Below are 21,703 nucleotides of genomic sequence, written 5' to 3' on the forward strand. Positions count from 1 at the left end.
TTTTCAAATGGTCAAATGCAGCTAAAACTAGCTTTAAGGAGGCAAGACATCTCACTTGCTAAAAATAGTGGTAATTATGCTGAAAATATCCTACCTCAGGGATCTGGTTTTCCTTGTGAAGTCTGCTGTGAAGGATTTAATGTGCAGAGCTGTTAATCTTGAAAATGTCCTTTCCATCTTCAGGGATTTGGGAATGACTTTTTGTTCCCTTTAGTGCACACTGTCCTAAAAAATGAAGCAAAATGCCACAACAGCAAATAACATTATGTGTTGTAAAGCCTGCATCCTGCAAAGAAGCCATTAGACAAACAAGCATGATTTTATGAGCAAAGGCATCCCCTGCTGGCTTTCTAGCTTTTATAGCCTCCATTGGGAGAAAAGTAACAATTTTAAAGTAATTAAAACATTCAAACTATTTCACTTTGATTCAGAACCCATTGCAGGATTTGGAACGCTTGGCTTCAAAATACTTCAGCATGGAAGGTCATGGTCATCCACACATGAATTACTTTCTGATTCTGAAAGGGCCAGAGGGAAGTGAGCACACCTTGGATTACCAGAAGTACAATGCATTAATGCTCAAGCTAAAGGCATAAATTTGCCTGAGTCATGTGCTGTTTTGGAGATTGGCTCACATCCTAAGATTTGTAGTAAGCTATGCTGCTTTCTGTACAAAGTTTTGCCTTCAAACTTTTTAGCATTTTGGACTTAATTGACTGAAGAGAAGTGAAGTGAAGATCTCACAAGTCTCTAATACTGCTCAACAAATGAGTACTTACTTGGGTTCTAGAAGGCGAATTTTGAGTCAGTTCATTGCAAGTCAAATCTCTCTGATGTCAAGACAGATGTTAGACTGCGTATTCTGTGTCAGCGAGGGCTTATCTCAAGGGAAGATTCGGATGCCAGCTGTCCCCATCCTACAGTTAAAATCCACTTTGGCTGCTACAATGGGAATGTATTAACTCTGGACACTTCTTATATGTAATCTTGTATGTGAGAAGCTGAGTTATGTGTGCATTTCAAATCCTCCATGGATTTATTTGTGAGTGTTCCTGCTACTTTTCTACGCGATCATGGAAATCAAATGTTTGCAGAGGACTGTTTCGCAGTTCTTCTTATGCTGTCTAGGACCAAAACTTGAGAGGTACTTTAATGTCAGGACAGAGAACAAATTAATGTTCTGTAGGGGCTACAGGTCTCTGGAAGAATTCATGCATATTCAGATCTTTAAATTCAGAAATACAGGGCTTGGCATTGTTTAGTTATTACCTAAACTGACTTACCAAAAATGTACTAGCAGACAACACAGTTGTTGTGTTTTTACTTAAAAGCAGTGATTTTTTCAGAAGGGTCATTTCAGCCAGGAATCAAGATCTGGAGCTGACGTACCAGATACAGAGATGCTCTTAACTTTCTTCAGAAGCTCCTGAGAATGCTGATACTAAGTATTTTATTCATTCTTGTCACAGAGAGGAAGCTGCTGAGGAGTCTCAGCTGTAGTCTGGGAACAATTCTTGTGTGAGGTTGTGAATTCTGTAAATAACTGTTTTTCATTGTCTGCAGCAGCAAACAGCAAACCAGACAATTGCAGAATAATACTGTAGAAGACTTTGTTGGCTTCTTTTGTCTTCAGACTGGAAAGTTTGCCCATGTTATTCTAAATCAGTTCAGAGCAAACTTCCTGATTAAGATTTGGTTGTTGTTGTATTAGGGGGAGAAATTTACTTTTCCTCACATACCCACAGCACCATTTACTGTATTGATAGTAAGATTTGTTTTTGCTAAGCAAAACCAGGAAGCTTGACTTGGGGGAAGAGGGAAGAAAAACAAAACAAACAAACAAAAAAGCACACACCAAAGGCCATCACACAACCATGCAGTAGCTATTTTCATAGATATAAAGCTGTTCATTCATCAGTCAAAATCTGGTTTTGCAATTGGAAGGACTGAGGGCATTTCTTTAGCAGTATTAACTGATAGAACTTTCTTTGAGTCACCTCATGATAGTGTCCAACTCCAGACTGAACGTGAAAAATGAGGACTGACAAACAGGATTAACAGTATAATCGCTATTATGTAATCCCCTATTTCTTTTAGGCAAGATGCATCAGGTCTTTTCTGTTTGGTGACATTAGTAAATTTGGAATTGTAATTGGTTTATGTTACTGTCCTACAACACAGCCATATTTGGGTGACCTAAATCCCACCTAGTTCCCCCCTGCCTGGTATTTCCTATTAGCTAGTTCTAGCCTTTGTCTCTTGTTCATGTTGAACTGCTTATACATACAGCTTATAATCAAGGTAGAATAAAGGACACTAGTTTATGACCAGGGTTCCTAAGCTCATGCAGTGATTTCTAATACAGTTCAAGAACTAATGGGAGCCTTAAAATTACAGGAATATGTTATTTTATTATAAAGTTACTTAGTAATTCTGATTCCAGATTTTGTAATGATTTACACCGTTATCATCCATTGCTTCATTTGGCATATTGAAATTTGTGTTGTAAAACTGGGTTTATTTTTAAAATTTGCAAAAACAATTGCTTTCTAGGCTGAAGCCAGAAACACTTGAAGATGATCTTGATAAATATGCTGCAAGGGCCATGAAAATGAAAAAAGGAAAAGTTCATCTTAAAGCATTTTCAGCATACTTGGAATTTCCAGTTTCTCACACATTAGAAAGTATGTTTGCCCTTTTTGATGAGGTAAGAAACATGTTCAAAAATGGTGCTGGTTTGGGTAAACTCTGCTTTGGCCGAATTCTGTTCCAGTTTAATTCACTGACCTCTGATTTGGGCCAGTGCTAATTGCTGTTGAGCATTTCACCACAATATATGCCTACTGCATTTCTCTTTCAGCACAGTAAGAGTACCTATCGTCAACTAAAGAAAGCATTCAGGTAGAAGTTAAAAGGAGTATCAGTCAGACAAAACTGACTTTCTTTCTACACGCAAAATATGAAGAGGAGGAAAGGTTCAGGCTAAACCTCTGCTGCGGCTAGTTGAAACTGAATGCCAGACCTGCTAGCTGATATTTCGCTTCCCTTGTAAATAAATCACTAGTTCTTCTAGGATGCTTGAAACCCGAAGGACCTAGGAACTGGCAAATAAGGCAGGATTTCATTCCTCTGGCAGTCAGTCAGGATGGGGACATGACTATTATCTTTGTCTGGATTAGGTACTGTTTCGACCAGATGGAGGTGACCACAGTGTTCTCTCTTAGACCAAAGAGTAGATGTCATGTATTCAGGGCTTAAATTATGCTACCTTGCCTTCTGGTTCTCTGATTTTAATGTCAGCCTGGTAATTCAAATGGTTTAACATAAAAATGTTAAATATGCAAGTGAAGGGTGACAGTAGCAGAACTGTCTTACAAGAACCCATATGTAATGATCTTTCTGCATATTCCACGTCTTTAGTAACTGTTAGTAATTTATGAAAGTACTGAGACAAATTGCAGTATTCTGAGGTGAGGTTTTGCTTCACAGAATGAAGAGGGCAGAATTGACATTCGGGAATTTGTCATTGCTCTGTCAGTTGTCTGTAAGCCATCCAAAACTCTGGAAACAATTCAGTTGGCATTTCAGGTAAGTAGCATTTTCTTCCTCTGTGTAGTTTACCATTTAAAAAAAAAATTTGATTAATACTGCCATTGGACTTAACAAGTTTGTTTTATGTGACCTTTTAATACGTAATTACATTTTAAAATAACATTAATGGAAAGTTAGTGGTCATCTTCAGAGGGAATGCAGTGCAAGTTTAAGTTGTGTAAAACTATGGGAGTTTGCAGTTTGAAATTGTTCTCTGTGGAACTCTAGTAGAATCTTTTTCAGCACATTGAGTCTCACACTTGAAGTCCTTTGTATTGGTTCCTCTAAACTAAAGGCTAATGAGTTGTTCTTACTACTTTTGTAATGTTTCAATCAAATCTTGTTTTTCAAGTTAATAAAATATTTTAAAACTTTCCTACATGTTAGTAGAGATTGTGTTTACTCCCTCTTCTAGATAAGATTTTTTTCCCTCTTAGCCTTGCTGTGGTTTTGTGTTAGTACTGCAGTCTCTGCCCAGACTATTTGCTTCTCAGAAGTGCTCCTGATCCTGTTCTAGTCTCAGTGGTTTGTTGTAGCATTAGCACAGGTGGTCGGTGCAGACTTTTTGGGAAGGTGGCAGCAGCAACACTTAATACTTGCTACTCCAGTGGGTTTGTCTGACACCTCGATTTATTACTTTTCAATTAATTTATGTAATATTGCTGTTTCAACACACAAACTCTGCATCCGGCATCATCTTTTCCTTTGCCTCAAACTCACATGGCCTTTAGTGTTACTCAAGCTGAAGAGTGCTAACTCTTGATGCTGTTGTCACTGGTGAATGCATGGAGTTAAGAACATTTGTTTGCATGGTACTATAGTACATGGCACCCTTATTTTCTGAGTAGTCGTTTTCGGGTTTTTCAGCATACCTGTATTATTAGCTTAACTATGTTTTGCTAAAGAAATGAAGATCTTGTGAATGTTTAGTGTTCACATCTCTCATTCTTACCCTTTGGCCAGTATCAAGCAAATTTGACAAAGGAGGAAGGAACAAAAATAATTTAGTTGCTACGAATGCTGGTGGAAATCTGCCTCTAATAGCTGCTGTTACTGCTGCTTCTGAGGGAAAAGTGGAAAGGTTTCTGTCCTTACTTATTGCATTTGATCTATTTAATGGCATAGAGAAACCATCAGGTGCTACTTGGTCAGCTCTGTCCCTTTGTACAAAAATGAACAAGCTTAAAGTAAACTTGAAGGTGGGTTTTGGGCAGTATTTCAGTGAAATTTAGCAGTCATGATGTGCAATATACTTTGGCCATTTTAGAGGAAGAAAAGCTCAGATTGGGTAGTTATTTTCTTTTTGGAAGCATTTAACTTTACGTTAAAATAAGAAAGTTGGAAAATTTCTGTTCACCATCTGCTCTGTTCTTCAACTCATAATACATAATTTTGAGTCCTCTGGCTAATTGCAAAATATAAAGTTAACTGTAGGACTTCAAAGAAGTTTTGTGCATGTACGAAGAAGGGAAAGCACTCAGCAAAGGGAAGCAGGTATGGCTCTTTTTGTCCTGTTAGTGATGGTTGGAAGGGTTAAAAAAAGTCTCAAGTTGAGGAAATTTTGCTCACAGTATTCTAGAAAAAAAGGGAAAGAAGCTTTTTTTTTCCCTTCAGTCCTTTCTTCCCCCTTATGCTGGGTTTGTGTACAGTAAGATATTCACGCAGCTTATTGGGAGCCAGTTCATGAATGTGTGACCTCGAACAGGTGCTGTCCTCTGCCCTGAACAAGTTTTCAAAGTCAAAGTGTTTAGTATATGGCTGAAGAACTTGAAAAATAGGAGTTACTGAGCCACCAGAGTTCTAAAGCAGGGGGCAATTGAAAGAGAAGGGGGGAATGTGGCAGTCAGGTCTATGAGCAGCACTCCAGTCTAAGTGCTACATACACTTCCTTCCTAATTGCTAAGGAAGCAAAAGGGTGTTGAAAACCTTGTTAATGTGATGCTTTGTGAGCCTTACCATCAAGTGTCACCTTCTGACTACTTGATCTGTGAAAACAGAGCAGGTTTTATTAAACAAATGTCTTGTCCTTGCCCCTGCTCCTTGTGGAACAGTGTGCGAGTTAGGTGTTAGGGAGGAAAAGGCAAGATTCTGATTTGAACATGAATGTAGCCTTCCACAAAACTTCAGGGATGTTTTTTTCGTTCCACTGACTTTTTTTATTCCATTGTGTGCTGTCTTGTGACAACAACTTCTGCTTGTGTGAAAAATATATCCTTATGCCCATTTTGTTTAATCTCATCAGTTACCACCTTCTCAATGATGTAGAGAAAATAAAAAGTTTCAAAAATAGGTTTTGTTACATGATTCAGTATTTGCAGTGTTGTCATACTTGAAAATGAGAAAAGAGAGTTTCAGAAACTCTTCTGTCTCAATTTCCATTTCACAGGAAAGTTCAGTTATTTTAGAAAGTTTAATGAAGTTGTATTTGTTACAGATGTTTTGAAATATTTGGGTTCTTTTCTTGGGAAAAGCACTGTACATATACAAAGATAGAATGAGACTATGAAGAATTAGTTATCAGTCTCCTGTCAGTAGTAAATCTAACTCTTTCTGTGAGGAAACTCTGCTTCATGATTTCAGAATATTCAAATTATTCTTTTCTAGAATAAGTATTTGTAGAAAATTATAGGCCAGTCACTTTAGAGGGTAGGATTCTCCTGATTAATATACCACCATTTAGATGTAGCTATTTTATGGAAACTGGCTGTTGAATCAGTTGGGTGTTGGTCAAAGGAATCTTGAGTTTTACATCTGACCAAATAGAAACAGTATCTGCTTTAGGCTGATGTAAATACATCTCCTGATTCCACAGACCCTCTCAGAGTTTGGACACATAGCTCAATAGACTAAAAATTAGTTTGTTAGATACCTGCAAAACATGTTAGTATTAAACAGTCTTGTCTCTGAATATCACTGAAATTCCAGTGGTTAGGCATGTAAACATGGGGTTTTTTCTGAATATAGCAAGCTTTACTTTCTAAGCATACAGATGTGAACTGATAGTCAATACACAGACTAATCAGGTATCTTTAGTAGATCACATCAATCTGAGAGTGACTTGAATTTCCAATAACGGATTTTAATTTTGTACAACTTCTTAGTGCGGTGCTGTTTCTAGGAGTTAGCATTCAGCTTTGCAATGATTTATCTTGCTGTCTTGATTCATAGCTGTACCAGTCAGAAAATGGAACTATAACAGAAGAGGATTTAGCTCATATTCTGAAGACTGCCATGGGTGTGCAACAGATTAATGTTACGCATCTTTTTAGAGCTGTAGATGGAGAAGGAAAAGGAAAGATCACATACGGTAAGTGTTTTACATGGATCTGAACTGTCAGAAAATGTCAAGTTGTTTGAACTCATGTTGATATGCAAGGCAGTTATATTTTTATTAAACTTTACCTTTTTAGTTGACTTATTGACTTTAATAATGGCAAAAGCACTGCAGAAAAAAAGTACATTTACATTTTAAAACAAATGTTTGAGTTTCACCTTTAATATCGAATGTCATATTTACATGTTTTCAGAGGTTTTCCCTTCCACATTAAGTCAGGCAATACCTGGATTAGCTTTTTCAGCATATCCTGTTCTGTGACTTCCATGTCATGTGAATATGTATTTTTAAGAAAACTATCTTAGCTCTGTTCTCTTGTTTTGTCTCTTGTATCTGTTCCACACTATTCCTGTGTTTCAGTCATACAATATGTATGTAAAGCTTCAACTACAGAACTATTGTAGCTATTGGAGTGAGAATAATTGCTGCTGCCCTCCACTTTTTTCCTGACTTCTATGTCTAGCCTCCTTGTTTCCTGCTGTACCTACCCCTTTCCTTTCTGTATGTCTCATCTGTCATTTCCCCAGCATTTCCATCTCCATCCTACACCATTGCCTTTTTATTGCCTATCTCTGTTGCTCCTTTTTGTCTCTCAACTCATTTGGGCGGTGACTCAGCTCTTCACCCCACTCCCCATCACCAGTGTCAAAAATACCAGCCCAGAATCTAAGCTGGTAAGCCTAGAAGAACTCTAATTTTGGCATACTTCATTGTTTGAGAATAGCTAAATTTGAAATAGTGTACATGTGATCTCATACCAGTTCATGTGAGTTACCAAAGAATTATTTTAATATCCATCTTTAATAATACTTAGTTGCATTTGAATCTGCATTTTACTTCTGAATGGTCATGGTATGTTCCCATCACAAGAGAATCTGGACCACTGAGCCACAGCAGTGGCCATGGAAGTGCTTAGCTCTCATTTTCACTATTTTATTTCCTGAAGTCAAGAGTACTCTTTTGTGAGGCTACGCAAAGTAGGATGGTATTTACATCACTTTGAAACTTTGCTGGGATCTTTTTCTGAGAGAAGTGCTTATTTTATAATGTAAACATTGCACCGAGATTTTAAACGTATCTGAAAGCTTAATAGTGAGAACAAATGTCCGATTTATTGTGGCAGAGAATTAGAACATGAAAATAAACTTTTGGTATCGCATTGCTGCCTTGAAAGTTCGTGGCATAAGTATTCAATCTCTTGCCTTTCCTGAAAATATGTTCTGTGGGTGGGCACTGCAAATTCTAGGAAAATGTCTACCTGCTCTTGATAAACAAATTATGACTGTGACACTGTTCTGAAGACTCTGCCTTGCTTGCTGGTAACAATAAGAAAGAGGGGATTTGCAGTATTGTGAATATCCATATGAATGAACGTTCAGAGAAGGAATTATTTATTCTCTAAAATGTAGATTCCTTACCTAATTAACCACAGGATTATCCTTTAAAGTTCCCATACACTAAATTAATTTGTAGCTGAAACAACAACTAGAGGAGATTCATAAACATAGAGCTTCCATCAGGAGCATCAAGTTGTGGGAGCAAGTGTAGAGTCTTGCATCTAGGCAGGAACAACCCCAGGTTCCAGTATAAGTTGGGGAACGACCTGTTAGAGAGCAGTGTAAGGGAAAGGGGCCTGGGGGTCCTGGTGAACAGTGGGATGACCATGAGCCAGCACTGTGCCCTTGTGGCCAAGAAGGCCAATGACATCCTAGGGTGTATTAGAAGGGGGGTGGTTATAGGTTGAATGAGGTTCTCCTCCCCCTCTAGTCTGCCCTGGTGAGACCACATCTGGAATATTGTATCCATTTCTGGGCCCCTCAGTTCAAGAAGGACAGGGAACTGCTGGAGAGAGTCCAGCGCAGGGCAGCTAAGATGATGAAAGGAGTGGAGCATCTCCCTTATGAGGAAAGGCTGAGGGAGCTGGGGCTCTTTAGCTTGGAGGAGACTGAGGGATGACCTCATTCATGTTTATAAATATGTAAAGGGTGAGTGTCACGAGGATGGAGCCAGGCTCTTCTTGGTGACAACCAATGATAGGACAAGGGGCAGTGTCTACAAACTAGAACACAGGAGTTTCCACTTAAATTTGGGAAGAAACTACTTCTCAGTGAGGGTGACAGAACACTGGAACAGGCTGCCCAGAGGGGTTGTGGAGTCTCCTTCTCTTGAGACATTCAAAACCCACCTGGGTTCCTGCTCTGGCAGGGGGATTGGTCTAGATAATCTTTTGAGGTCCTTTCTAATCCCTAACATTTTATGTTTCTATGGGGGTATTGCAAAGGCAAGAGAAAAATCTCTTGAGGTTCTTACAGTATATATGGATACTTAATGCGGAAATATAGACAGTGGTCTTAAAGAACTCTACTTTGGCTTCTTTCCGTCTTTTTATCACTTTCTTTGTATTAGGAGCAGGAAGCAAAATTATTTTTTTTTCCCCCGGAGTAAATGACTAAGGTGACTTTTTTTCCTCCAGTTTATTGCTTCACAGTTGCTTTAAGCTTGAGCTGCAATATGAGACCTGTGATTAGAAGTAATGCTGGAATAGTTTGTTCTTCCTACATCACCTTTTCTCATGTTTGTGATGAATGATGCAAATGGGATCCCAAGCACTTTTCTTTGGGCTCTGGTGTGTACAACTTTGACAAATATTCCTGAATAATATCTTCAGGACTTGTTTCAGCAAGACTCAAAATGTCTGCTTACTCAGAACTATCAGAAACATTATCCTGTTCAATTCAGTCCTCTCTGGAATCCGAGGTTTTTCATTTGGATCCAGTACTGATAAAAAACTGAGGGATGGATCCTGGTTGTCAGGATGCTGATCTGGATATAGACTATTGTCCTTGTGTGAACAACTGCTTCAGGGGGGGTTTCTGAATTTATTTTCTGAAAAGATACAGTAACTTTTGGAAGAATTACTTAGAATGGCAACTACAGTAAATATTCTAGTCTTTCCCATGCAAAAAAGGATTATGCTTAATGTGGTTGAAAGAACATTTTTGGTACTGTTGGTTGAAATTTTTTACACTTGTCTTACCTTAACTGGGCTAACTATCAGAATGACCTTTCCCAGAAAATGCTATTTCTTCAAGGCCATTAAGATGATGCACACATGCTATATGTTGTTACAAAAAGATGTAGATCCTTTGGATAGGCTTAAAGTGTCCATATGAAAAAATTGAATGTTTTCATGTTCCTGCTGCAGGCCAGACCAGTTAAAGCTGATAGCTAGTTGCTCTCTCTCCTTGTTAACTGCAAAAAAATATCATACTTGGTTGGGTTTACTGTTTTGATTCTGATGAATCAATTTGCACTCATGTGTTTCTAATGTATTATTGCAGCTACTACCACTGTTGGAAAACGTCAGATGCATGACATTCTTGGCTGTGAGATTATTTAAAAAAAAAAAAAGTTGAACTTGCTTTAAATATTGTCAAAAGAAAATTTTTTGCTGTATACATTTTCAGACAATTAAGGTATTTTTTTTCCCCCTTCATCATTTAGATGATGAATCAGCCTGTTGTACTTACAGGATTTTACCATAGATGATAGCGTTGGTTTTCATGACCTGAACATCATCAGCTTTTGTTGAACTTACAGGGTCCAAAATACTTTAGATCCATATAAACTGTGGAGAAAGGATACCTACTTTTGTTTGCAGAAGGATGAAGTTATGCTTATTGCATTCTCCCCACCGATCCCTTTGCAACAGTTCAGGGTTGCCGTACAACTTCAGTGCCCATGTGAGCCCAATGACATTCCCTTGCCCTTTGCAATAGTGAGAAAAACACAACATCTCAGAGACAGGTGGCAGAGAGGGAGAGTTGTGGTAGTTCCTGTCTCCTGCAGCAGCCTGATTGTAGCAGGAGGAATTGGGCGTCAGTCCTGCGAAGGGTTCCATGGCTGTCATCTGCACTGCACTCCATCGAACTCACAGCGTCGCCTGATCGGGAGCTCTTCTGCGATGACACAGTGAATTTGAGTGGGCCGTGTGTGACACACTGTAGGGGATTGAGTTGGTGATAGTGTTCACATCCAGCTTCTTCCAGTGTCAGTTTACATTATAAGAATAGCTTCTTGGCTTGGAATACATACAGTATCTTGTATTCAAATCATGGCTGAGTAACAGCCATGTGGGCAAATTGTGACAAGGCCTCAGTATCTGATTTTTAACACAAAATGTAACTTCTTGATGTTCAGGATTCCCCATTTCACCAAGAACTAATCTTGGGGTGTTTTTTTGTCTTTTTAGTATTCAATATTAACATCTTTTTTTTTTTCATAATGTGTTTCAAAGTAATTCTCTTCTTGTGTTATCCAAAATAATAGGAGTTTTGAAATGCTGAAATCTTGAAAGCAGAAGGCAGCAATGACAACTGTGTGTTGAAGGGAGTTATGAGTGCAAAGCATTAAGGGGCATATTTGCAAAAGACATCCCAGATTTTAAGAAATGCCTACTCTTGCTGTTCATTGTTGCTCAGCCAGACGGCTTCTGCCCTTCCCCCAGTGAACAGTAAGATGCTCTGTTAAGGGCATGTGGTGCTCCGCCTGCATTTTAATGCAAATCTGAGCCTGTTTACCCCTTCACCATACAAGCTAAGCTCTGGTTTGAAGTGTTTTAAGAGGGCTTAGATAACACTTTGTGTCATCTTGGCTTCTGCTGAAAAGCTAAAACAAGCTGTATGTTAACTGCTGCTATTTTTCTCCTAAGTCATATGATCATTTATGTGTAAGTATTCAAATTTAGCGTCCTTCTGTTTCAAACAGCTGATTCTATGTAACGACAATTTCTTTTTTTTAGATGACTTCTACAGTTTTGCTGAATTGCACCCACACTTTGCAAAAGACTATCTCTATGCTGATCAGGTGGGAGCTGAGAGTGGCTTGGTGACTTCATCTCTTTTGGCTCCTAATGGTATCTGTACTGACTTCAGCCCTGAAAATGCTGAAGATAAAAACAATCCCCTGCAGAAGAAACTGAATTAACACTACAACTGTTACCTTCTTCTCCTGGTGAGAGGATTGTCTTTTCATGGGATTTTCATAAGTCACTCCAGTTATACCACAAATACAAGTTTTGTGTGTGAACGTTCTTTTACCTTAATACTGTTCTTTCAATCATGTGTGCTATATTTAACAACGTATTCCAGGTTACTCTGAGGAAGGTGCTTTTATGTTTTTCAAGAAGGTCTTTGAAAGGCAAAGATGTGAATGTGCTTCATTCTTAATGTTCATATTTAAAAGGAAGCGGCACACTTATTTATATTCCATTGGCTAGTTTCATGTACAAAGTGTCGCACAAACTGTGCATGTATAAAGAAACTGTAGCTACTATGATGTTAAGTGCACTTTAGTGATTAGTGTTTTCCCTAGTTATGGGAATGTTTATTTGGGGCCAAACTTTGCTGTCCACATTTGCATAGTCAGTCTTGTTGATTTCAGTGGGTTCTCTTGAGCAAGACAAACATATTTTGGCCATTTCTTTAGTTTCAGCGAACAGTTTGGAAACAATAATGCAAAAACTTGCTAAGGATTATTTTTTTATTGGTGAATGATGAAACTGTTTCAGTGTATTCCATGGTAGAATGAAAAGGAAAGGCTCCTTATCCCTCACCCCAATGCTTTTCTACTGTAATCTTCCGGATGCAATTAAACACAATTTTTTTTCCAAACTGGCATACCACCTACTGTTTGCAAATACGTGACAAAACTGTTCGTGCTTTTTTTGTATACTCAATTCAAATCATGTCCACCCAACATTTAAATGGGAGATGTTTACACCATTTATTTAATACAGATTTATCAGGAATCACAGGTTTCTTTTGTAGCAAGCCTGTATATACAGATAACTTAGCATGGAACACACTATGTTGTATCAGCACAAGTTTGAAAAGGTTGCAGTTACTTCAGAGGTCAAGCCAGCAACAAGTTGCAGAACATCCTGAATAAATGCTTGTGAAGTCTCTATAGCAACACTACATATACCACATATAACATATATGAAGCTTAAAATAGTTTAGAACCGTTTAAAGAAAAAAATAAGAAAAAACAACTGAAGAGACTCATATTACTAATGTTTCTTATCTTTCCTTTTTTAAAGCCATATGCCTTAATTACCAGTGGTGATGTCAGAGAAAAAAATATTTTGAAATCATAGAGCTCCACTGATTAGGAAAGGTGACAAAAGCCACAAGAATGAGGAACAATGACTCTGTCACACAATAATTCTCATGGCAACTTTACTTCCGAACAAACAAAAAATACTTTCATGTGATTTCTATGACTGATTTTTGTAGGGCTGCACTGAAATATGATGGTATTGTGTTTGGAAAACTGTTGAGATTTGAATCTTTCATATGTTAGAGTAATTTAAAACTAGATTTGAAAGGTAGGAATTTTAGCAGAAGGAAATCTGTTTGTACCAAATGCTTTTATTACTATTTTGTAAATAGCAGGTGGTGTTTTAAAGCTCATTAGGGTATTGGAATTTGTCCTTAGAAATCTCTGACTGTATGTGGCAAGTCTCCAGACTGAAACTGGCTTTAACAGAGAAAGCATGGGGAAAAAAAAAACTGAAGAAATTAAGAAATTATGCATTATGTGGGATATGTGGAGGTAGGTGCTCATTTGGAGGTAATAATTAAATTTTTTATTTATCTAGGTAACTCATGCCAAGCTGACAGGCCTGCAGCAGACTGGCAGTCAGGATTTGAATTAAAACTGATCATGACAAATAGAAATGGTTTGGAAAAATAAGACATGGGATAAATTGCACTTAGGTGGGAATAGTCAGCTGCACAGACAGATAAAGGAGTGGGTATTACTGCATAAAACATCTTGGGATGGTATAGAGTATGGTGAAGTGAGTACTATTAACCTATTGCTGCAGAAAAGATACTCATTATAGTGGATGCATCAACAGTGTAGCCTGTGAGAAGTGTGGCAGTGTTTCTGTGTTAGCAAGGTGTGATTGGGCCTTACCTGTCCATGTTAGGGCACCTGAGAAGGAGGGGGAATAGTTGGATAGAGTTGAAAAGAGTCTTCAACTGTGGAAACAGTTGCTATAGAGAAGACAGGAACACTATTTTCTCCAGACAGATGATAGATGCAGGCTATTCATTCAAAAAGCAAGCTAAGGATTAGGAAAATTTCCTTATAATACATGTGGTTTAGCTAAGGAGAATGAGTTATTCCAGGCAGGGTGAGGAGCCTTCCTTCACTGGAAATTTTGAAAATAGGACAGCTAAGATGGAGACTCTTTGATTTTGTTGATCATGCCCCAGGGCCATAGGGATACATCCTGAGGTCTGCTTCCTGTGTTTATACAGTACGTCTTTTAGTCAGTATGTAAGGGAAGGCACATGAACTGTAGTCTGGGCATATTGCATCTCCTCTGCAAGGCTTTTTATGGTATGTGGCTGAAGCTGGCCAAGATAGTTACCTTAGTGAGCTTGGGAATTTGACCATTTCAGAGTGCAAGGGATGAGATAAAGTTCCCCAAGACATGTGTCTGAAAAGAAGAAAAAGGTAAGCTTAGTGTTCTACAGGCAGCTTTGGGGACAGAGAAGCTCTGGAGGAGATCCTCTGTCTATATCTGTGAAAGAACAAGGAAAACTGACTGAAATTGGCTAAATATGAGAGGGAGATGTCTTCTAATGGTGGTGAGTGTAATAACTGCTTGTGTGCAACTTAAGCTGTGCAGAGGGTTTGGGTTGAAGGGCGCTGCAGCCGGCAATAGACGGACCCTTAAGCAAACACCACGTTGTGTGGTGAAGAGACACTGAAGGTCATTTGTGTCAGTGAGTCCAGAGCTGCTGCTGATGAAGGCTGGTGACCAGAGCATTGTTTACTTGGCAAGCAAGTACACTTGGTGGAAACAAACATTAAAAACCAAAACAAAAGACCAAACACCACACTTAAATTCTGTAATGAATTGTAGAGACATAATAGGATGAATGATACGATTAAGTCCTGATCAGCCTGCATGGAAACATTGTTAGATCACACATAATATTACAAAAGATGAGATTAATGAATATAGCGTAAGTAATTTTAGCATCTGCAATGTATAAGGCTATAAGATCAGATTGCCTCGTAGTGACAGAAAAGCCCCATTAGCTTAAGGTGGTAAACTCAGGACTTTATTGAGGACTGAGACCTGTAACACGTTGCATTACTGCAGCAATGTTTGTTGCAGCTCATCAATCAGACTCTGAAAGCTGAAATGTTTTAGTAGTTGCACGTAAGCAACCTTTTCAAGAAGCATCTGACTGGAACAGCTGGTTTGTGACAGTCAGGATTCAGGAGCTTGCTGCAATGTCGGGGTAGGAATGAAAGCTTCCTTTTCCCCTTCACCAAACATTGACATGCAAATGCTTTCCTTTAAAATATTATAGATCTTACAAACAAATTGTTTTATTGTAACCGGTGATATCAATAGCCCTTAAATTTACAGGGAGACACACGAAGAAATTACTTCAGTTCTTTGCAACAATTTAACTGAACAAATGATCCTTACACAAAAAATGCAGGGGTGTGAAGGCATTTGACATTGATGAACATTTTACTGCTTTCATGTAATGCTGCCATCCCTTGGCAGTACAGCTCTTGCATCAGACTAAATTTATATATAATTTGTATGAGAGACCCAGCCAAATGTTTGCTGTTCTGATAGGGTTGAACAAGTAGGCTCCGTATTTTGAATGTATTTAACACAGAAAATCATGACATCCAATATATCTAAAAAGTTTATTTTTTTTCTTAGTGTTTCTTCAAACGTAATAGAACTCCGCTAAAATCAAGCAAAGGTTTAGAAGGTGCAAAGCGTGTTTATACCACCATCTACCACAGCAAGGCAAGTGCTATTATAGATTTCTCAGGAGTCCAGTGCTGTAAGCAGGTACACTTGAAAGGCATTATCGGCAATTTGTAATCTTTATGGAGAAATTGTGTTGTACACTTAATTTTCTACCAATGTATTACACTACATGTTTCAATGCATTTATTGTAGCTAGAATGATCTCACTGTGATAAAAAGCAGCCAGGCTTGTGCATGTGTTCACTAATCCTACTTTGAAGGCATAAATCCTTTAGGTGGCAGAGGTTGAGAAGGAGACAAGTGTGCAGTAAGGAAGTGATGCAACCGTTTTAGTGGCAAAGCTACAGGAAATAAATAGTTAAATTCTGTACTTTGCTGTTTATTAATATTTTTATGCAAGCTGAATAGGTTTCTTAGCTAGTTTAAGCATTGGGCTGGTTGGAATATTTTTCTATTCATAAAATGTGGTATGCATTTTTCTGGAAAATGGATTGTTGCACTTTAACATCTGCATAGCTTGACAGATTTTTTTAAAGCACATATGTTTTTGTTTTTATTAATTTATGAGTTCTTTTGCAAGGCCATCTTTGGTATCGCCTTTAAGTTTTTCTTCCCACTTTTATATTACTATACAGTAAGTACAACTTTGCATATTAACTGTTTTAGTTGCATTCTGCTCTCTGCTCCTTCAAAAAAGGTATTCTCCTTTAAAAAAAAAAGACTTAATACAAGTGCAGAACTTGAGTGGAATGTGCTGTAGATCTCAGAAAAACTCTGTAAGCGCAGCTTTGCATAGATCATGGGACTTGACTAGGCTGGAGAGAGGAAGGAAATTCAGATTAAAAGCTTGGACCAAGTCAGTTTAATTTTCCTGTAGGTCACAGAGTGGGTCATCAGACCTTCTGGCAAAACTTAATTTCAGCTCCTAAACTCATATTGAAGCGCAGAAGTTCCCTGTGAACCGAGTGCTTCCAATGGTGTGTTGCTGTTTAGGTATCTGAACTAACTTGGGCTCATTTGGAAAACTTGAATTACTTACTTAATATGGCTAGATCTGTTCCAAAAAAGAGTAGGTCCAACAGTTCAAAATGGAAAGTAAGAATTTGTCATCAGTGCCATTGATAGTTGGTTATTAATTACTAATCAGTCCAGCAAAACTGCAAGATCTGTTTCACAGCTAAGCAGGAAGACTGAGATTGCCAGTCCCAGCTAGGCAGAAGTTAAGCCAGCTGTTCTTCAGTCAGAGGATGATCTCTTGAAGGTACTGCACCATACTGCATCCAAGCGGTGTCTAGGTCACTTGCATGCAGCCAGTGAGGTTTCCTCTGTGCTCCCTGCCTTTTTCCTTTGAAGACTGAGAAAAAGTAATCAAATGGTGCCAGGAACCTTGTAAGACCTCCTTAAAGGTACAATCCTCCAGCTCCACCTCAGAGGAACAAACGTAATTGTTCTATGTGATAGCTATGGCAGTAGGCTGGGTAGACGTGTTAGTCACCAACACATTATGATCAAAACATGCATAAATTCTATAATATCAAGGTAAAACTACTGATAGAATGCAGTAGCAAAGAGATCACCTGTCAGACGTACCTGGACTTGATCTGTGAAAATGTTCTGCATCTCATCATGATCAAGTTAAGACAGTTTCTTTCTCTAGGAAACCCTTCAGGTTTATATCAAGATAATAATTACTTTGACTTTTACAAGTGGAGGGGTGATTTGTTTTGTAGAAAATGGCTTCTTTTTCCCCAGATGGTAGGATGTACGTTATCATGTGTAATGGGATTAAACTGAAGTGGGTGATACCAAGACACCAGAGGATTTAAGAGGCTTATAAAATTGAGAGTTTCTTTCTGTGAAATATGCTGAGACCTTTTTGCAGCAGTTAGCACTCTGCCTAGATTGTCTTGCAAGTTCACTAAGCAAAATAATTTTACTAGCTGTGTGATGGTAGTGGCTGCTAATTCCATTTTCTTTAGCAAAGTGGCAGAGCAAGGTACTCCTGTGCAGGCTGACTGCGGGAGGCCACCTGTAAATGGCTAAAGATGTATATGCAGTTCTCAAGTGATCACTGTCTGGGAATCGAAACAGTAGAATCACCTTAGCACAGCTTGCACCTGAGTAAGTTATTCCTGTTAATTAACTTATTTGTGGGTTTGGTTTCGGTGGACTTCGTTTGTTTGTTTTGGATTTTTTTGTTGGGTTTTTTTATGATTGTTTGGTTTGGTTGGTTTTGGTTTTTACCAACACAGTTGTCATGCTTTTTTATTCTGAGCTAAATTGCACAGGGCCATATGAGCATCAGAGGTCATTTGAGGTTATCTTGGGGATCTCTAAAAAGGTGCTGTATGATAATCTGTCAATATAATGTTAAGTTTCTTTTTTTTTTTTTCACATTGACCAAAAATGTTAGAAGCAAGAGAAAAGTCATGATGACTTTTGTACGGTTCTGTTTCGATATTATGAATGGGGTGTCATTTGAGACCACCAGTTCTGAGCCCAGGAGTCAGCTGAAGAAAAATCAGGCTGAACTTCTAGTCCTGAACCAGTAGAAAAGCCCATGAAGGCCAGCATACCAGCAGAGCTTTCAGTGCACACTCAGCCATTTCCCACAGTACAGAAGGATCTTTTCTGCCTCTTGGGCTGCTGAATTCAGTTTTCTCTGTCCTTGGCTCTTGCTTGTGCTCTCGGTTCTTTGTAGTTGTGCTGCAGACTGAGGGAGACCTCGCTGCTGCTTAAGTGACATTCATGGACTTTTCTCCCCAAGCCATAAGTGGCAGGTGACTATTAAAAGTAATGTTCTGGTAATGCTACCCAAAAGTAAAGGCCTGTGCTCTGCTTTAGTTTGTGCCTGCTGTTAGGTAAAGGATTGCATTTTCCTTTCCCACACTTCAACAGTTGCAGGTGAGTCCAGGTGACAGCAGGTATGAAAAAGTTTGAGATTCTCCTTGTTCCTGTGAACAATAAGAAATTAGATTCATAGCACAATGAAACCTTAAATTGGATTGACTTCTGACTCACTGTATCACTTTCAGTGTGTGCCTGTTTACTTCCAAGTTCCAAATGCAGCATCTATAAATGCAATAGCAAACAAAGTCTCCTCGTGGATACTGAAGAAAGCTGAAGCTCAGACACTTTTCATCCTACCATGGTACTGGAAATGAAATTCATCTGCGATAGGTTATTTCTAAGTCTATGAATGTATATGGGGAAAACCCAAATACATGTCTTTTATTCACTATCCAGCATGAAGGCAATTTTGTACTTTAAATGCTAAAGAAAGAAACTTGTGAAGATCTTGTATGCCCTAAGTATATATTTTTGTCCCATGTTTTCTTTTATAATGAAGTTCAAGCAAAATATTTCTTATATTTCAGAAGGGAGGTTTAGGTTAGCCAGTGCTGTACTTTCCAGACTACAAAAGCAGTTTCTAAGTAAACATCTGAAAATGAAATTGTATTTTTAAATATGTAGATTAGAATTCTTTAAGTTAAACATCTCTCCTTAGCAATTGTATATACTTAGACAAAAAGCTAAACCGTGGCAGCTTCTTGTCTGTATAGTTGTGTTTGGCAATTTGTTTATGTTGTTTTCTCCAATTGCTCAAAGGGTATTAAGAGCTCCATGTAAATCAGTAATGTTAGAAATAGAAGTCAGAAATAAATTTCTTTAGAAGTGTTAGATTTTTGTTTCCTAGAGGAGGACCAAGATTAAGCATCTGCTGACCTTGTATTATGTACTATACAACTTCAGTGTTGTGGCATTGTGCTGTAAGTATTTGGCATCTGTTCAATGGGACCACTTTCTAAACCTTTTTCTAATTCCCAGCATCTCTCCAGGTGTGCAAGACATTTCTAATTTGATTGCAGGTACTAGTTCATCTTTTTGGAAGAATAAAATTGAGTTATCAGCAAGCTGAGAAATAATTCAGAAAAAAAAATGGTTTTGATCTCCCGAATTATTGTTAAACGTGCATTGAGGGTATAATTTATATCTATTTCGAAAAAATATTGCTATGTTTTTGAACACGCTTGAGAATTTAAATACAAAAGCAAAAAAACTTAACCTTTTAAATCATCAACTTTTTGAATTTTCTCCTACCGCTACTGAATCCAAGTTAGGCACTGCCATGAAGAGGATGCGTTTAGTTGCAAACCTGTGCTGACAGAGCAGGAAGCTGTTCTGCAGGAACCAGCTTGCAAGGTATTACGTGCTTGTTCCATCAGTGGCACAACTTCTGACTTCAAGGCTGCTCAAGCAGACCTGGCATGTTTGAAGATGCATATTGGCTGCAAGCTTTCTATTGTAATAGCCCTTGGATATGCAGTGTAAATCTGTAAGAATATATCGTGCTAAAGGATAATATAACAATGATCTGAATGCATATTTTCTGCTGTAAATTTCCCTCCTATGGCTCTTATGGTATGTGTACATAGACTATTACCTTTGCACTGAACTGACTATACTTCATAAATCAAAAGCAAAAACAAGTAGTGTACTGAAGATGACTGTGGCTTGTGGTTCCAATTGTGGAAATAACTTTTGCAGAGTGAAAAGTATAGCTTCAGTGCTACAAATTTGATTTTTTTATATTTTTTATTAACATGCATGGAAGAGTAAGGATATTTTTTAAAAATGAACTTGGTTTTGTACATTTTTCAATGTTTAGAACTATATGATTTAACATTACCTCTGAAGACCAGTGATCAGTAACTTCCTAAAGGAAATACCTCAAATTGAACATTCTTTTCTTGTTAGTTGTCTGATAGGTTGAAATGGACTATAGCATGTGGTGAACTGAGCCAAATGATGCGGATGCTTAAACTGTGCTATAGAAGTCCTATGATGGTTTATTAAAAGGGAACTACATGATACACAAGTGTTGATGTGCAGTATACAATCATGGCTCATTCTGCCCAACTGGACATTCTCCTTATGAATGGCGTGTAAATTGAATTTTCAGCGTGAAGCCAAATTAAAAATGAAACAAAAATTGTTTGGTTTCCTCTGCATTTTTTTCTTAGATTGGAGGGGTTTTTTTGTAAACATCATTTACAATAATGGAAAGGATGCAAATCATAATTGTGAATAAGAGTCCATGTATGTCCAGGCATGTCTTGTTGATGTATGTCCTCTGTGGCAGTGTGGCTAGAACAGTGTTTGTTTTCCTAAAAACCGGGAGTGTGAAATGCAGGGGTTTAAGGGTTTGTGTTTGGGTTTGTCGTGTTCTTTTGGGAGGTGGGAGAGGTTGCTTTGGTTATTGTTTTTTTTTTTTTTGTTACCCCGAAGGATGACAGGGATATTGACTCCAGTTCTATTTTATGTGCTTAAGGAAGAACATCGAAAGATCAAAAACCATTCAGAAAATGGATCCAGAAGTCTGGAGAACAAGTCTGTCTAAATTAGACTCAAGTAGCTATGGCTATTTTTATTTATCCAGGAAACAGATTATAAGTGATCTAGCACTCTGGATACCTACATACATGAGAAATTCATACTGGAGGATGGAAAAAGGCATAATGAGGTGCAGTGGATATAAGCTGAACCATTAATATGAATATTTTTAAGAATCCAATGGCAGTACTGGGGAAGTTTATCAGACAAATGACATACATTCATCATGATATGAAGATTTCAAAGGAAGACTTGTTAATCTTTTTCTTAATGTTAGTCTCTATGGGGTAGATGCAGATTCTGAGGATGTTCTTTGGCCCAAGTCAGATTAGTCACACAGTGGTGTGTGCAAGAATATAGATCTGTTGGTGATGGCAAATGTATATAATTTTGTTCTGTGTAAGAGAAGAGACTAAATATTTGTCCAAAACAAAATTTAATCTAGTTATTTCTTCTTTCAGTGAAGTCCTACTAGTTATGCAACGTGGCATGCTTTCTAATGAAAATAGCTTTAAAACCTGAACCTTTTTTTTGCTTAAATATATTTTTTCTTCTGCTCTAAAATG

General features: G+C 38.0%; 1 protein-coding gene across 3 annotated transcripts in view; it reads left to right on the forward strand.

Moving 5' to 3' along the window:
• LPCAT1 (lysophosphatidylcholine acyltransferase 1) overlaps positions 1-20,736 on the forward strand; it is a 67,504-nt gene extending 46,768 nt beyond the window's left edge. For all 3 annotated transcript variants that reach the window (XM_065830358.2, XM_071804345.1, XM_071804346.1), the window contains 4 exons: positions 2,554-2,707; positions 3,490-3,588; positions 6,760-6,898; positions 11,727-20,736. In XM_065830358.2, the coding sequence (XP_065686430.1) occupies positions 2,554-2,707; positions 3,490-3,588; positions 6,760-6,898; positions 11,727-11,911 (577 nt within the window). In that variant the 3' untranslated portion in view covers positions 11,912-20,736. The remainder of the gene's footprint in view (positions 1-2,553; positions 2,708-3,489; positions 3,589-6,759; positions 6,899-11,726) is intronic.
• The last annotated feature ends 967 nt before the right edge of the window (positions 20,737-21,703 follow it).

Source organism: Patagioenas fasciata, chromosome 2, assembly GCF_037038585.1.
Source record: "Patagioenas fasciata isolate bPatFas1 chromosome 2, bPatFas1.hap1, whole genome shotgun sequence".
In the NCBI taxonomy this organism is placed as follows: domain Eukaryota; kingdom Metazoa; phylum Chordata; class Aves; order Columbiformes; family Columbidae; genus Patagioenas; species Patagioenas fasciata.